The 18,832-nt window shown below is 42.2% G+C and overlaps 1 protein-coding gene across 2 annotated transcripts in view; it reads right to left on the reverse strand.

Annotated features, from left to right (window-relative positions):
* The window catches only part of abca2 (ATP-binding cassette, sub-family A (ABC1), member 2), a 184,327-nt gene that overhangs the window by 134,682 nt on the left and 30,813 nt on the right, over positions 1-18,832 (reverse strand). For both annotated transcript variants that reach the window (XR_003692659.1, XM_028579340.1), the window contains exons 3-5: positions 7,579-7,690; positions 3,808-3,959; positions 1,960-2,081 (exon numbers count right to left, since the gene is read on the reverse strand). Coding sequence is in view for 1 of the 2 variants with exons in the window: in XM_028579340.1 (XP_028435141.1) it covers positions 1,960-2,081; positions 3,808-3,959; positions 7,579-7,690 (386 nt within the window). In the remaining variant the exon portion in view is untranslated. The remainder of the gene's footprint in view (positions 1-1,959; positions 2,082-3,807; positions 3,960-7,578; positions 7,691-18,832) is intronic.

Below are 18,832 nucleotides of genomic sequence, written 5' to 3' on the forward strand. Positions count from 1 at the left end.
CAATGCTCATTTGTCAGTCCAGAGCTGCACTTTGTGCCTGCACCAAAATCGAGCCCTCAATACTTATAGTGGAGTGGAAATAAAGATAAGATTAAGAATATCAATGTATATGCATTTACAGAAACACACATTTCCTGTTAATTCTTCCTCAATGACTTCCATTGTAAAATAAAAAATGAGCATTCATATATACAATGTTTATGAGTCTATGATGTTTCTTGATTTCTGACCCTTTACCACTTAATGCTTGTATACTGATGATTAATTTAGGCATTCTAAGTTACTTAATCTACAGTGTAAGATGAATGCCGTCACGGAATATGTAAATATATTCAAACTCATCCTCTTTCAGCTCTGACTGAGTACTGAAACTGCAGAGAACATTTCAAGCATGTTAACAGCCTTTGTCTGACAAATATTTGTACTGTAATGAGAATTTTCTCTTTACATCACTTTTGAGTTTGTAGTGGATGTAGCGGTTTGTCTCTCCCTGGGACAGATGTATGTAGGATTTTTTATCAGACAGCAGCCTGCTATTACTGCTGCATGGATTATTTTGTAATCCTTGTGGATCTTTGCGTTGATTTACTGTACTAAACCTACTGCAATTACGATGATGACTGCATAATGTGAAGAAACATTGTCACCTTTTAAATATTGTGGGGAAAAGTACACTCTTCTTGTAAATATTTTATTAGACATTGTTTTGTTAAATTACGTCTTCTAATGTCTGTCATATAACCAATTATAATCAAGAAATCAGATAAATTTAACCTCACTATGTAGTTATACTTTGGGATCCTGTTCATTTACAGGTCCCACACATATATTCAGTTTTCTTTCTATGTACATTTAGCCAGATTCACTATTAATCATGTATCATTGTATGTATGTTGCTCATTCTCCTGGTCTGTGTGTTTGTTACTGTTTTTGTCTAGGAGTTTTTGTTGTGTATATGGTGTTTATGTTCTGCAGAGCAGGAACCTGCTGAAAATCAGTTTTACACTGAGTCAGGCCCGATTGTCTTTAATCTTTTCCTGTTTAATAAATAAAAAATGAAATGAAATCAATATGGGTGTTTATTCAATACACATTGTGTTCATATTTTAATTTAGTGTATCATTTTTAAACACAATTTAGGCCCGGCAGTCTACGAGAGGGGACTTTTCTTTCTGTCAGAGAGACAGGAAATGCAGGTTGAAAGCTACCTTTGGTTTAAACAATGATGTGAGTGAGGTAACGTAAGGAAGTTAGCATAGCAAGGTGTATCCTGTCGGTGAGCGGAGGAGTTTTCTCTTTGAGGTGTCAATATAGCTGTTCTTCATAAACTAGGTGGCAATCATTCTTGCCATAACAGAAAAGAAGATCTTCCCCTCAACGTTAAAGGTGCCCTGCCACACGTATTTCATTACTTTTTGGTAATGTCTGAAGTTCATACCATATCCTTCGAGATATAAACTGTGACTGCCCTTTGCCACTCAGATGGGATGCTCTTCTTGTTTCAGGCATGAATCCATAGGAGCTTCAGCCTTCTTGGACAGTTCTTATATAGCTTGTACGGTATTCTGTTTGGTCATGGTTGGTACTGGATCTTGCCTACAGCATGACCTGCCTGACCCCACTGAGTTTGGGTGGTGATGTGTCAATCAGGGCTGATGGTTCTGGAGGCTTTGGCATGTAGCATATAATGTACAATATTGTTCCTATGCTCATCATTTGAAATGGCAATGTAAGCTAAAAAACATTTGTACCTTTGACTGAGAAAAATATATGATATAGAATTGTATCGACAAAGGAAGGGTTTTTAGCAGAGCCTATAACAGTGAACTGTGTGCTTCAGAATAGTCGACTGTATTTAAAATACTGTTCTCCTCCCGGCCGTTACAATACAATCTTGGATTAAACACAAGTGGGTTCAGTGTTCTTTGTCTTTATAACCATCACAATTAAAGACATCACCTCTCTGAGGTTGACTGGAGTGTTGAGCAACAGGCTGGTTGTGGAGTTGGACAGGGAAAGGTTCTTAACCAGGAACTGCTGGAAAATCGACTGGTTCTTCAACACACTGGCCAGCGTAAAGCCTACACACACACACACACACACACACACACACACACACACACACACACACACACACACACACACACACACACACACACAAACACACACACACAAAAAACACACACACACACACACACACACACACACACACAAACACGATTTAAAAGCTTTCCAAAAAAACTGATTTACAGTACACAGTTACCCTGACGAGTGCAATTTTATGATTAAGTGCCAGGCAGACTTCACAGTAATTAACTACTTTGTTCTAAGATTTAGTCTTTTGGGGCAGTATTTTTTATAGCATATCAAATATTATAGTTATAACTAGAGTTATACTATCTTTTAAGGTAATCATCTTTGATACAGCAAAAAATGTTTTCTATGATTTAGTAAGAGTGAGAACAAATGAGGACTGTGGAGTTTGTTCCCAATTGGAGTCACTTTTAACCAACAGTAAGGGAAAAAAAAAAAAAAAAAAAAAAAAAAAAAAGGACCAGGTGTCAAAGCTCAATTTGAATTGAAAGCTAACAAATAGTAGTGGGTCTTCAGCAAGGACTTGAATGTTTCAGCGGTCTGGGCTTTTCTTATGTGAGCTCTTCTAATGGCTAGTATGCAGAAGAAGACAATTCCAAAGAACAATAACTATTTCAGTGTACATATGGACATATGAATATTGTTGTATAAGACTTATTTGAAAAAAAGTGAACCTATCCTTTGATGTGGCTCACAGATCTGCTCAGTTCAATGTACACAGAGGGGAAATACACTCAGAATGATCAGATTGAAGTGTTTGAATGTATATGGCAGCCATTGATTTAATATTTGGATAAAATCTTCTTTCATGACAGGATAGGATATAGGGTTGGCTTTTGTTTTAGGGTTTTGTATTTTTGTATTTTATGTTATACTCTGTGTGTTTTTTATTGTGATATGGATCCCCCTGGGTCTGAAATAAAGTTTATATATACCCTTAATTGGAAGATTATAAAGGGAAAATAGAGATTGATGTTCATGTTATCTTCCCATTTATTTAATATGAATTCAATACAATTACAAGTCATTATTTTTTCATATCTCTACATTTATACATATGTGTATTAAAATACCATGTCATGTTTACCTATGTATTATTTGTGTTGTCCTCTTTAATACACAACCTGTTTTTGCACTACAGTTTTATTTCTTTTAGTCTTTAGTCTAAATACTGTGTACAATTATTTCTGCTAAGTCACTTTTAAAAAAATTGCACAATTTAAAAACAATACCTGCTTACCAATAGAACACTAACAAATAAATGGAAAAGAAAGAAGTGTAATTTTTTTTTGGTTTGTGCTGTGGTTTGCATAAAAAAAAAAAAAAAACACACACACCGGAGGGTCACCGGTTCAAGCACTGAGTGTGGACTAGTAGCTGGAAAGGTGCCAGGTCACCTACTGGGCACCGCCGGGGTGCCCTTGGGCAAGGTAGAAAAACTCTAACTGCTCGAGGTGCCTGTTCATTGGCAGCCCCCTCACTCTGACATCTCTCCATCTAATGAATTTGTTTATGTCTTGTTTGCATGTGTGTGTATTTCAGACTTGTGTGTGTGTAATGTGTATAATAACAGAGAGAAAAGAAATGAATTTATTGTTGGGGATTTATAAAATAGGTCTTCTTCTTCTTACATCATTAGGTGACAGGAACCTATAAGAGGTAGTCATCATACCAACACATCGGTCTAAGCATGGCTATATGTGAGATATTTACTGGTGTTGTAGTCCGGTGGTAAATGGTTTGAGCTGAGACTCTCTAGGTGCTGCTGCAGGGTCTCAAGCTCATGACCCAAACCAGGCCGGTCAGACGTGAAGAGGCGATTCTGTTCAACCACTTCACTGATCCGCTCCAGCAGCTGGGTCACACTAAGGGGAGATTTATCGATAAAACCCAGTTAACACACCAAAAATTCCTATTGTTAGTCATTTTCTTTAAAGGTCCAATGTGTGGGAATTTCTCCCATCTAGCGTTGAGATCATATATCGCAAGCAACTCTCTCGCGCCACACAGTTCAAAGTACGTATTACAGCTACGGTAGCCTTCCCGAGTTTTTCTAGTAACCTTACCAAAAGGCTCAGGATACTGCAAATGTTGGTATAATATGAAAATGGCTGGTGGATTTAAGACAAAAAATTATAATTTATTGAATGAATCAAATTTGAAAATATGTGTCATTGGCTTGTTGATCTTTACATTGTTAGTTAATTTCCTAACCTGGCCTGGGCTGGGACATAAAGTACTTATTGAATTTTAACGTATCATTGCACTTACGAGCGTAGCTTTCCTCAATTTAGGTCATCCCGTGCGTCTCATCTCCGGTTTTTGCATCCACCGTGCATGTGTGTTTGTGTGTGTGTGCGCGTCAGTCGCGGGGGGAATTGAGCAGCCTGCCAGCTGCAGAGAGCAAACAGGATTGAAAGAGCAGCAGCTTTCAGCGACTTTAGAGTGAAAAATCATTACAGCGTACATTGATGTTAAAATGTATACAGGTTGGCAGGAGGGTCTGAAATGTTTTGCACGGTCGTTCGCTGTATGTTTTGTTGGTAAATGTGAGATGTTTGAGTCACACACGTCTTGTCTTCATATCATAAACAAGGAAATGAATTTGGCGACGTACATGTTACGTCAACCCGTTCTCACTCCCGCTTGGTCATTGCTGGCAAGTGGGACTGCTGGGATTGGTTGAAGTCAAGGGGAAACTCCAGTTATTGGTCAAATTTGCGGAGAAGTTGCGGTGATTGGTAAAAATTGCGAGTCACACCAAATTCACGGTGATTGGTTGAAATTGCGTGAATTGTCGGGGAGTGACGAAACCCATTAGCAGCATTAGCAGCACCTGTGAGTTTATCATGTGACAGCGAAAACGCAAAAGGCGGAGCAGTATGTCCTGTATCTCCCTTACTGGCTAACGTATTTCAAGATGGCGCATGAATATGGAGCATCTACCCCAGTTCATGCAAATGTAAAATTCCAAGCCAATAGGAATACTTGGCATTGATGGTGGTGGTAAATATTCATAAAAAGGACAAGTTTGTGAACGGGCAACACAGATTTTGATAATGAAAAACTAAAAACGTTACACACTGGACCTTTAAGAGACAGTACATTTAAAAAATAACTTTGCAAAGGGAAGCAAAGAATCAAGAGTGTTTTTTTTATTTGATTAATTTTAGGTTCATATGATGAGAAAGAAGTGAGTGAGAAAAGGGTAGAGCAAAAAAGTGGAAAAAGGTAGGAAGTGAGTAAAATGGTGGGTAAAATTAGGAGCAGAGGATGCACGGGATAAAAAATAATGTGACAGAAAATGACATATTTATCAAGCTTCTTAATATTCCTCCTAGGAAGTTATTCAGCCAGTTATTCTGGCTGTTTAGACCTCTGCTCAGGTTTGCACGAGTGCGTGTGAGAGCGAGAGAGATAATAATTGCACTCCTATACCACCCCAACCTTCCTTTTTACGCGTAATTTGCCGCTTGTCATCTCACTTTCTTGTTTTCTCGGCCTAACAAGAATCATGATCGTGGATCGTTATGAGCTGCTTGCATAATTGACCCATACGGTCGTTTTCTGGGTGAGGATGGTCTGCATTTATTTTTTTACATGGTGCACAATTAAGTAAGAAAGGTAAAGACTTTTGCGACTAGACCCCAGCGTGTCGTAGTCATATTTAGGGGGGTTGTGATGCCATGGTTAGTACAGGAACTTTCACCCAGAGTCTAGAAACTTCTTGTTTTCCAGCTGTAGTACACCTTTTTATTCTTTTCTTTCCTTTAAATATTTTATTTCTTTCCTTTAAATATTTTAAAAATATTTATGTTTATCTGTCTTTAATTTCAATGTTAGGTGGGTTCCTTTTACAAACCATGCCATGCCATATTTCCACTAGATTTTCCGCATCGTGGAAAATTATGTTATCAACTGAATGTCTCTTGTTTCTTCTTCTCATTGTGTCCTTTTCTGCAATGTTGGCAATTATTTAATTTTTTTGCAACATTAACAGTAGAAATATGCTTTCACTTTACAATGTAATCTACTAAGAATGTGCGCTTGTGTGTCTTTGATTGGCCATGGCAGCGCCTTGCCGAACTGCATTTCAGCAAAAGTTTAACCTGGTTTAACTTTTTTGCCAGACAACCATGCATTTCTTTTTGTCAGAGTCCCGTGTGTTAGCTGCGTTTTTTCATGCAAAGCCAAAGTTACTGAATTAGTCTGATCTCCGGCTCCTCTCTCTTGTTGCTCCTCTCTCTTGTGGGGTACCCCAGGGCTCAATTCTTGGCCCCATTCTGTTTTCTTTATACATGTTGCCTTTAGGGGCTATTACAGGAAAGCATAACCTGTCATTTCATTGTTACGCAGATGATTTGCAAATCTATTTGCCTATGAAAGCTAATGACAGTGTTGCACTACATTCCCTGCTTAGTTGTATCGCTGATATTAAGTTGTGGCTTTCAGAAAACTTTCTTAAATTGAATGAAGATAAAACGGAGTGTATTATTTTCAGTGCTTCAGCCACGCAAGATGGTCCAGCTTTGAATCTGGGAGCTCTGGCATCCTACACTAGGTCATCTGTCAAAAACTTGGGGGTTACTTTTGATTGCAGCATGAAATTTGACAAACAGATCAGTAATGTTGTTAGAATGAGCTTTTTCCATCTTCGTCTCCTGGCTAAAGTTAAGCCTTTCCTGAACAGGCATGATCTAGAAAAGGCGATCCATGCTCTTATCAGTTCAAGATTAGATTACTGTAATGCTCTTTATATTGGTCTGAATCAAACCTCCATCTCACGTCTTAAACTTGTACAAAATGCTGCTGCTCGCTTTTTAACAAATACACCTAGACGTGCAAATATTACTCCCGTTCTCCACACTCTACATTGGCTCCCTGTGCGTTTTAGAAGAGATTTTAAGATTTTGTTGTTTGCTTTTAAGGCCTTAAATGGTCTGGCCCCGGAGTATTTGTCTGAAATTTTAACTTTGCGGGAGCACAACCGGTCATTGCGTTCTTCAAATCAGCGAGTTTTAGAAGTGCCTAGGTCAAGGTATAAACGTTGGGGTGATCAGGCTTTTGCAGTTGCTGCCCCGAGACTCTGGAACAAATTACCCCCTGATATTCGCACTATCACAGATGTAGCTCTTTTTAGGTCCAAACTCAAAACGTATCTGTTCTGTCTGGCCTTTAATACATAGCAGTGGTGTGACAATTTCATTCTTTTGTTTCTGTGTAACCTTTTCTGATTTTACTGTTTTCTATGTTCATTCTTTCTATTGTATGACGTGTTTCTGATGTTAAGCACTTTGGATACCTGCTGGTTTTGTAAAGTGCTATATAAATACATTTTGATTGATTGATTGATTGATTGATCTCAGTGTTCTCACAGAAGTAATGGAACAAAGAAATAAACAAATCACTCAAGACAAACAACTGCTATAAAAAACAAAACAAAGTTATGACACTGATAAGTGATTGCTGACATAATCTACTCACGTGGAGTTCTTGTACTGAAGGAAACCAAATTCATCCCTTTGTCCATCTGGGCACAGCGACTGCATGATGGGAATAATGCCAGCCGAGGTGAGTGGGGCTGCGCTGTAAAAGGCTGGACACAAGGGAGGAATAATTGGTTAGGAGGGACAAAAAGAAAAGGATGTGGCAGAGGTATGCAGGTGGGTGGCAAGGGAATATAGAGGATACAGAAGTAGAAAAAAAGAGGATGACCAAACAGTACAATGAGGATGAAAAAGCAGAGGGAGATATTCTGTGTTAGAGTTGGAAAGGAAAAGAGTTGTCAGATGTCAGCCACCTTAAAGGCAGCACAGCAGCTAATGGCCAGAGAGGCTCTAATATGTCAATGCTGATTACACAAGCATTTTATCATTTTGTTGCACAAAAATGGCCCAGGATATTTGTCCACATTTGTCTATAAATGCTGGCTGGACACGCTCTCAACCAGGTCAAAAAAGAAACTTCAGCTCTTGCTAAACTAAAAGCCAAATGTTCCCATGGTTACTGCTGGAGCCTGTATGTGAGTGTGGATCTGCTACATTCGTCCACAAAAATTCTCCTATTGTCCTCCAGCTCACTCTCTCTCTCATATCATCCATAATATCCACCTAGCCTATCCCTTTCTGAGAAATGGAAGACTGTAACAGGTGTATGATGAGCTAATTAATGACTGACAATATAATAAAACCGTTATAATGAGGTATGTCCTCATGTTTTATATGGATACAAAATATGAAAAATGTGTTTATTATATTAAAGGGTAACTACCATTTTTTTTTTCAACCTGCAGTCTACAGTTGGCAGCGGCAAAACAAGCTCCAATTTAAGTTAATAGGGCAATTGTCCAGCTTCAGAAAAGTGCTTGTTTTGCCACTGACAGGATCAGATTAATATTTTATGTGTCTGACAACATTATGGAAAGGAGGGGGTCACGTGATGGCGCCGAGCAAGATGGCTGCTTAGGCTAGAGGCTGCGGCACCAATAGTTTACATTTCGTGTGAATATATAGGCATTCGCAATATATCACGTTGCTTTTTCCTCATAAGTTGCTCATTATAAGCCTCTCCCACTACCGAGATGCCGAATCCCCGGAAAAACGAAAATGCGTCTCAACAACAGCAAAGCGTCAGGGCTACCACTAGCTCAAAAGCCGCCCAGGCCTCTCCTGTATCGGCGACAGTGAAGACGTGGATGAGTCCATACCCACTGCTAAAATACACAAGTTTCTGCAGAAACTATCAGACGAACAAGCCAAACATTTTGCAGATATCCGCAAGGACGTCTCAGAAAAGCTAGTCGACATGCTAACCAGGATAACTAGCGCGGCTGCTCGTCTTGATATGCTGGAGGAGATGGAGAGGCAGCGCGGCCTCTTGCCCCCGGCCTCGGCTTCTGAGGTTGAAAAACTGAACGCCAAACTAACTGAGTACGAGGATCAGGAAAGGCGAGTAAATCTACACATTTATGGGTTCCCGGAACGTGTTGAGGATAAAGATGCCATACCGTTTTTGAGGGTCACTCTTCCAGAAATCCTTCAGGATGACTTCCATGGGGGCTTAGATTTGGAGCGTGCTCATCGGTCGCTACTACCAGCTAAGCCCGGAGCCCCCCCAAGGCCATTCATCGTGCGGTTCCTGAGGTTTCAACAGAAGGAGCAGGTGAGACAACTTGCTAGAGAGATCGGGGACGTCCGCTAGCAGAACCATAAGATAAGCTTCTATCAAGACTTCTCCAAGGCCAGGCAGGAGCGACAACACTCCTTTTTGGAGTGTAAACGTCTGCTTCACTCAGCCAAGATCCCGTTTGGCATCGGCTATCCTGCAGTGCTCTCATTCACAACGCCAAGTGGGATAAAGCATTGTTTTGAAGATCCCAAGAAGGCCCTGAAATGCATCAAAAACCTCAAAAAAATCTCCACCTCCCCCTCTGATAGACATTTAGATGAACATTTCGGGTTTGTAACACTGGAGGTTGGAGATGTGTTTTCCTTTTTATTCTTTAGCCCAATTTTTGCACTTTGTCTTGCATCACTACCTGTAATCTACCTCATAGCATAGATCTACCACTCTATCCTCATGACTGTTATTGTCTTTACTGTTGTTTTTACAGGTGCATTCTTTATTACAATTTGTAGAACATGGGTGCATTATTAACAGGTAGGCATTTTTCATTTTTGCCTGGGTTGCAGGTCATGTATGTCTGCCAGGTGGGGGGCCATCTTTGGGGGTGCTGTGGTCTGTTACAGGTGTACCACACGGTTATAAGGCACAGGGCTCCACACTTTTTGCCTTGGTTGCACTGGTTCGCCTAACTTTTTTTTATTTAGGTGCACCAGCACAAAATTTAGGTGCACCCAAATTTTTCCTCGCATCGCCGATACACAATATATAGCTCTCTATTTTTTTACAAAGTGGGCTAAATGTTAAGTTTTAAGTCAAAGCCACTTTTCACAAGCTCTTTTATTAAAACAGATTGTGATTAAAATAAAATGCAAAGACAGGGTTTCCTTTACCAGTTTGAAAATATACAGCTGCAACACATGTAAATGAAAGTTATCTAAAATAAATAGCCTAGGATATATATATATAAAAAAAAAATATATATATATATATATATATATATATATATATATATATATATATATATCATAAGCTTTCAACAACAATAACAGACTGATTAAAAGAGAAAGAGGACGCCCGGATAGCTCAGTAGGTAAATATAGAGGTTTGACTCCGACCTGCGGCCCTTTCCTACATGTCAACCCCCTGGTACCAATACAGGTTTCCCTCTCATACTTAACAATGTACAGCTGTGTAAATAACAATTAAAACTGTAGATAAAGAGTTTGGACCAGCGGCGCTGTGTCTCTCCATGTTGCAGGTGAGCCGGCCGGTGTGTGAGTGAATGGGGGCGGGGCTGTGCGGAGGAGAGATCCCAACACAGGCACGGCTTTACAGAAGGAATGGGTCATGTAACGCAACATTAAACCATATCGATATAAACGACATCGCTTCGTTAGTGGAGAGGCAGCGGTTGCGAGGACGTTAGGTGCCCCGGTGCGACCTAGGAAAAATCTTAGTCGCACCCTTTCAAATTTTGGTCGCACTCTCGAGCCCTGTGAACAGACAATCATTTTTCATCATTGACGCGAAGAAAAGTGTCCTAGACGTCATTCTAGCGTTATGCACAACCATGCTATAGTTAGCCAAGCAACTATAAAACTTACAATTTACACAAATTACGCAGAATTACCTTTTGAGAAGAAAGCAGGCAACTTCGGCGTCCCTTTTAAAATCCTTGCTCCTTATGAGCTCTTTCCATCTTGGTAAAGCCACTCCAATATTAACTTTGGTCTTGTTGCTTTGCCTGTCGCGTTGTCGTTTTAAAAGGCCCAATGTGTAACGTGTTAAGTTGTTAATTATCAAAATCTATGTTGCCCGTTCACAAACTTGTCCTTTACATGAATATTTACCACCAAAATCAATTCCAAGTATTCCTTTTGGCTTGAAATTTTACATTTGCATTCGCATGAACTGGGGTAGACACTCCATATTCACGCCATCTTGAAATACGTTAGCCAGTAAGGGACATACGTTTTCGCTGTCACATGATAAACTCACAGGTGCTGCTAATGCTGCTAATGGGTATCGTTGCTTCCCGGCCCTGGCAAGTTTGAAGAAGGAAACATGGAGGACCACACAAATTCAAAATCCAAATATCAGGAACAGGAGTTTTCTTCTTCTTTCTTCCGTAAGAGACCGGCTTTTTTAAGTGTGAAGGCTACCGTAGCTGTAATACGTACTTTGAACTGTGTGGTGCGAGAGAGTTGATTGTAATATATGATCTCAACGCTAGATGGGAGAAATTCCTACACAGTGGACCTTTAATTCTCTTTTTAACTTCCTTGGTGACTCCATTACATGTCCTCGAGAATAGGTGTGATCCTCCATCTTCAACAGGCTTTCAAATCTGCCAGCAGATGCAAATAATCTTCTCCCCCTCCCCGGCATTCGTCACAGTGCCATTGAGTGTAAAAGCATGAAAGGCGGAGGTATGTCCCTCTTTGGCTAATGTATTTTAAAGATGGAGGCGCAACATGGCAGCTGTCATTCAAGCAACTCGCTTGAATGGCAGATTCTACGCTTACAAGAATACTTTGATTAGTTGGTGGAAGTAATTACACATGAATGAGCACATATTTGTGAAAGAACAAAAGGTTTTTTTTTTGCTAAGAATCACACGCTTGGCTCCCCGTAAAAAGACAGGGGCTCCCCTGATAACGTGATTCGTGAAATGTTGGGGGGTCTCTAAAAATATTGACAATGTGTCATTTTGACGTGCAACTCAGTTTTGTGTAATGTGATCATCGTGGATAATTATGTGTAAAATTGCAAAAATATCATTAATTCATGCATGACGGCAATTTGAACCTAATTCACTTCAATAACGATAACTATACATGCTATACTTCTCCGTGAACCATCACCTTATCGTGGTGGAGAGGTTTGTGTGTCTCTGTGAACCTGAGGGCTGTGTTGTCTGGAGCTTTGTGCTCCTGGTAGGGTCTCCCAAGGCAAAGTGGTCTCAGGTGAGGGGCCAGACAAAGAATGGTTCAAAAACCCCAATGAAGAAGCAAGGTAGAGATGGAGTGACCCTGCCCGAGGAAGCCCGGGGCCCCGCCTGGAGCCAGGCCCAGACGGCGGGCTCGCCGGGCGAATTTGCCACGGAGCCCGGCCGGGCACAGCCCGAACAAGCTACGTGGCTCCCATCTCTCCAGCCCATGGGCCCACCACCTGTGGGAGGAACCGTATGCCACATGGGTGGCAGTGAAGGTCAGGGGCCTCGGCGGACCAGACCCGGGCGGCAGACGCTGGCTCTGGGGACGTCGTCACCTTCTTGGGGGGAAGGAGCCGGAACTGGTGCGGGGAGGTGGAGCTCCGGTTAGATCTGGTGGGGCTTACATGTCTCGGTTCTGGAACCATACTCCTGGATAGGGGTTGGACTCTTTTCTTCTCCGGAGTTGCCCAGGGTGTGAGGCGCCGGGCGGGTGTGGGGATACTCAATGAGCGCCGCTGTGTTGGAGTTTACCCCGTGGACGGAGGGGTCATATGCACCAAACAGGAGTTCGGAGATTCGGCAGACCTTGACTGAGTCCTGCATGGGGCTCCAGTGGGGGACTCCATTGTTCTGCTGGGGGATTCAACCATTACGTGGGCAATGATGGAGACACCTGGAGGCGTGATTGGGAGGAACGGCCTCCCTGATCTAAACCAGAGTGGTTGTTTGTTGTTGGACTTCTGTGCTAGTCATGGATTGTCTATAACGAACACCATGTTCGAACATAGGGATGCTCATAAGTGTACCTGGTACCAGAGCACCCTAGGCCGAGGTCAATGATCGATTTCATAATCGTTTCATCTGATCTGAGGCCGTATGTTTTGGACACTTGGTGAAGAGAGGGGCAGAGCTGTCAACCGATCACCATCTGGTGGTGAGTTGGGTCAGGGGGTGGGGAAGACTCTGGACAGACCTGGTAAGCCCAAACGTGTAGTGCGGGTAAATTGGGAATAGGAGGCCCCTGTCCGACAGACTTTCAACTCACACCCGGGCGTTTTCGTGCATCCCTGGGAGGCTGGGGGCATTGAACCCGAGTGGACAATGTTCAAAGTTTCCATTGCTGAAGCTGCGGCGAGGAGCTGTGGTCTTAGGATCTTAGGTGCCTCAAGGGGCGGTAACCCACGAACACCGTGGTGGACACCAGTGGTCAGGGAAGCCGTCCGAAATATGTTATCTCGGAGGACTCCGGAGGCAGTTGCAGGGCACCGAATGCAGCCTCTGCCGTGAAAGAGGCAAAGCAGAGAAGTTTGGAGAAGACATGGAGAAGGACTTTCGGTCTTGCTTCTGGAAAACTGTTCGCCACCTCAGGAGGGGGGGGGAACCATCCAAGCTGTGTAAGTAAAGATGGGACACTGTTGACCTCCACTGAGGAAATAATCGGTGGAAGGAGCACTTTGAGGAACTCCTGAATCCGACTAATCGCCCCTCTATGTTAGAGGCAGAGCTGGAGGATAACGGGGATTGTCGCCGATTTCACATCACTGATGTAGTCAAACAACTACACAGTGGCAAAGCCCCGGGATTGATGAGATCCGTCCAGAAATGCTCAAGGCTCTGGGTGTGGAGGGGTTGTCCTGGTTGACACGCCTCTTCAACATTGGCTAATGTAAGACTGGGGTGGTGGTTCCTCTTTTAAAAGGGGACCAGAGGGTGTGTGCCAATTATAGGGGTATCACACTTCTCAGCCTCCCTGGTAAAGTCTATTTGGAAAGGAGGGTTCGGCCGAAAACCTCGGGTTGAAGGAACAATGCAGATTCCGTCCTGGTCGTGGAACAACGGACCAGCTCTTCATCTCCTGGAGGGAGCCTGGGAATGAACCGGTCTACATGTGTTTTGTGGATTTGGAGAAGGCGTATGACCGGGTCCCCCGGGAGATACTAAGGTGCTGCGGGAGTATGGGGTGAGGGGTCTCTACTCAGGGCCATCCAATCTCTGTATGACCAAAGTGAGAGCTGTGTCCGGGTTCCTGGTAGTAAGTCGGACTCGTTTCAGGTGAGGGTTGGCCTCCGCCAGGGCTGCGCTTTGTCACCAATCCTGTTTGTAATATTTATGGACAGGATATCGTTTTTGCGGGCTGGGGATCTCATCGCTGCTCTTTGCAGATGATGTGGTCCTGATGGCATCATCGGCCTGCGAAGCACTCACTGGATCGGTTCGCAAACGAGTGTGAAGCGGTTGGGATGAGGATCAGCACCTAAATGGAGGCCATGGTTCTCAGCAGGAAACCGATGGAATGCCTTCTCCAGGTAAATGAGTCCTTCCCCAAGTGAAGGAGTTCAACCTTGGGGTTTTGTTCGCATGGGAGATTGGTCGGAGAATCAATGGTATTGCATTCAATCTATCGCACCGCAAAAGAGAGCTTTCTACCGGGTCAGTTTTCGTTCCTACCCTCACCTATGGTCATGAAGGCTGGGTCATGACCGAAAAGAACGAGATCAGGGTACAAGCGGCGAAATGGGTTTCCTCAGGAGGGTTGGCGTCTCCCTTAGAGATGGGTGAGAAGCTCAGTCATCCGTGAGGAGCTTAGGAGTAGAGCCGCTGCTCCTTGCGAATTCATGCCAGTTGAGGTGGTTGAACATCTGGTAAGGATGCCCCTGGGCACCTCCCTGGGAGGTGTTCCAGGCAAGCTGGGAGGAGGCCTCGGGAAGACCCAGGACTAGGTGGAGGGATTATATCTCCAACCTGGCCTGGGATTCTCCCCAGTGGAGCTGGTTAATGTTGCTCGGGAAAGGGAAGTTTGGGGTCCCCTGAGGAGCTGCTCCCCGCGATAAGCGGACGAAGATGGAGATGGATATACATGCTATTCTTGTCATGAGCATCAAGGCGTGGCGGTGCTGCGGTGCAAATTCAACTCATGTTCAGTACATGTTAACTCAAAGATTCATAGAAAAAATATAAATGTTGGAGGCCATTAATCGGCGCGTAAAGTCCTTGAAATCCATTCTGCAGTAAGCAATGGCAAAAAGAAAACAAGGCAGTTTAATTCATTTTGGTTTTAATAAGAAATTGTGTAGCGATGACGTTAATAACACGACCAATTCACATGCTGCAAGCCCTGTTGGCACACCTCCCGCCGGGGTGACAACGCAAGAAGAAGCTGAAGAAATAATGTCCTATCTGGCTGAAGATGGTAGTGGTAATAACTCGTCAGAGGCTGGTCACGATCCTAACCCCTCTTGCTCCTCTCTCCCGTTAAATTGGAACAGCCAGCAGTGGAGAGACTGGAAGAGCCCGTATACATGGCTGTTTGTTAAGGATGGAAGCTTGGGGTGCGTCGCTTATTGAACGGAGGAATTATGGTATTCTTCAGTAGCCTGAGTAACGTTAACCGTTGTTCATGTGAAATCTCAAAGACAGCCTGATGCTTTGTTTATAGACTATTTGTGGGTGGCTGTTTGCCGTTTGACCTATCAATTCCTGGCGATAAAGTATAATAGGGTAAATCCTGTATAGTGCATACACTTGTAGCGGTTATGTATCTTTGTAAGTCACAAGCGCACAATGATACATGATACAAGCCTTTCCATGATCGCACACCACCCCCACCCCTCCTCCACGCAGTTGCTATGATGTACTCTTCAGGAGAGGAAATTATCTTCACTCGAGTTTCTGCACGCAAAAATCGCCGGATGACAATCTTCTGAACATAGCCATACTGAGAAATACAGAGAGAGTTGTGTGGAGCTGATAGTCTTAATTAGCTTTGTATCAACTCATTAAGCAATGGCTTGAATGTAATGGAAGTACATTAATATCAAAAAGTTACACACTAAAGCTTTAACATTAACATAATGTTACATTATAGATATGACAGGAAATACACAAAAGCATAATAGGTTACCCTTCAATGTCTTCAGTGCCAAGTAACATTGAGTGAATAAAATGATTTATTAACGTGAGAGACAATTGCAAAAACAATCCTCTTTCTTGCGATCATAACATTTCTAACTCACCTCTTTCCCTCCCTCACTCACGCTCTCCCTCTCTATCTTGCGCACCAGGTACCAAAGATCGCATGACCATTGTGGCTCTTTCTGTAAATGTCATTACATGTCTGAATAAAGCTTAAAGGAACATTAACATTAAAGACACCCATCTTACATATGCCATGTGTGAAAAGTGCTTAACTGTTTGCTGCTCCCTCTGACTGGAAAGTTTCATGCAGACATAAGACTTATGTCATGAATCCAGCATCTTGAGCCTGTTTTGCCAGTGTTTTGTTTCGCTCTAATCTGACGTTCGTTTTTCCTGAACACATCCCGGCTGATTCACCAACCACTTACACCTGCTGCAATCTGCACACCCGGTTGGTGTCACTCACACCTGCCTGGCTGTCAACTTCACTGCAGTACTTTTGGATCAGCACTAAACCCTGCCACCTTCCAGCCTCACTCCCTGCCGACCAACTGGACCTAACCATTTCCACATTCAATTCCAAATAAATACTCACCTTGTATTTCTACTTACCTTGTCCTGGTCTGCTTTTGGGTTCCTGCACTAGACTAATTGTGACAACTTAAGCAATTTTGAATGCTGTTGTATCAATTTTACATTATCCTTTTCGTGCTGCTGCTCTTAGCCAGGAAACTCCTGTAAAAGAGATTTTACCTCTACTGAAAAGAAGAACTGCCCAAACAGGTTTGTCAATGTACATTAACCATTTTATACTATGTAGAACTATGGTTAGAGTGCAATTATTTCTTATTTTATTTTTTAAACGTACTCATTATCTGGTACAATACAGAGCCCTGTTGTTAAAAGAGTAATAAAGCTGTGTATGTAACAACCTCCAAAAATTCAGGAGAATATGCAGAACAGAAGGACAAGGGTCTCAAAGGTGAGAAAACAAACCCAGTTTATCAATTTAGAGGGATTAATTCTCAGGAGAAATTAAACTCTCCCATCTGCATAATGTTAATTATGTGTGAATATCTGCTCATGCCTTAATAGACTTTGTTAGTTTTGGTATTTTTTTGAACTTTTATTTGCATCCTTTGTATATCACTCTTTTTCAACATATTAAAGTTAGTAAAGTACAGTAAAAGAAGGCTCATGAATTTGATCCTAGAAAAGAAACTAAAGATGCCCTTATACTCCAGCTGTTAAACCTCAGAATGACTGAAGAGTTCAAGTGAAGAGACCCCATCATCTTTAATCAAGTCCAAACCCAGATTTGGTTTAGGCTTCCTACACAGGATTTCAAAAATGGTTGCGTAACACAGAGGTGTTTTAGCAATAAAAGGGTTTAAGTAATCAAGTGATAATTCAACGATATATAATGTCTGTGGGGCACTGGGAAATGTTAACTTGAAGTTGTTCATTTCACTGAGTTCATTGACATCCGTCCTCTCTGACCACCAAGCTGCGAATATACACCACGAAGTCAAGGTGTTAAACACGTCAGAATCAAGTTAAACATGAGTTATAGAGGGAAAGCGTTAAGTACACAAGCCATTGTATGGAACAAGAATTATATGTAATGATTTAGCCAGTTGTACTCAGTCAAATTCACAAGATTTAGAACTGACTCTGTGCCTACAAATCATCCAAACACAAAAACCACACACCAAGACACACAGTTAGGGACTGCACATTTAAAGTCAACAAGCACAGAAATGTCTTGTATAATTCAGCAAATTTAGGACACTGCAGAGAAACAGAATGCAGTGAGAACCTGTTAGAAGCTTTTGTAAAATGCTATAGAGAATAATTAAAGACTAGATGTGTCAGGGCTGAGAAGAACACAGAGGGAGGTAGATATACTGTATATTCATTTTCACCTACACACATAGATACAATTAAAACCCCAGGGTTTCCCGCAGCACTTTGCAGTTAAGGCGGCCACCTAAACAACACACGCCTGCCGCCTTAACTACGTTGTCAAAAAAAGAAATAAAATAAAAGTGAATGATCTAAATCTAATGAAGCAGAAACGTCCATAATAATTGGACTTTGGGTTCGATTTTTTTGACAGTTTTCAGTGGTTATGAGGAGCATTATGTTGTTTAGTCACATTTAAAGAAATGAATCGCCATTTCACCGTCGCATGCGTTGTTGTTTGTGGGAGTTTGTCAGCAAATGTGCAGGCAGCTGGGGCATGCCCAATCAGAATCAGGGTGAGTGGATTTACCAGAGCGTTGGCATATGGCAGGCAGATAGCATTTATATATGTATCTCTGTCCTGTTCTTCACATCAGTGAGGCTTTATTCTCTTGTTTCAACGAAGTGAATACATGACGAAGTGATTGGAACTATCCATCACTTCTCGCGCGTGGATTCTCAACGTCCCGGCTGTTGCCCGGTCTTTGAGACACAGCCGTTGTCTGTTTTTTTCACCATTACACGCTATTCCGGTTAGTTAGCGTAGTTAAACGCTACACCCAGTGAAATTACGTGTCCAGTTTTTACCCCTCCCCCCTCAGAATTTTCTGCGGGAAACCCTGATCCCGGTCTTTCAGTGGCTCATAAAACTTAAAAGAATGTGGAAAATGTGAACTTACTGGATGGTAGCGGTTAGGAAAGCTTTTTTGCATCTTACAATGTTGAAAAACAACAAGCAGGTATAAAGTTATAAAAGATTTAAAAATAGAACATGAATTACTCCGAGAGTCATTGCAG

Source organism: Perca flavescens, chromosome 5, assembly GCF_004354835.1.
Source record: "Perca flavescens isolate YP-PL-M2 chromosome 5, PFLA_1.0, whole genome shotgun sequence".
Classification (NCBI taxonomy): Eukaryota; Metazoa; Chordata; class Actinopteri; order Perciformes; family Percidae; genus Perca; species Perca flavescens.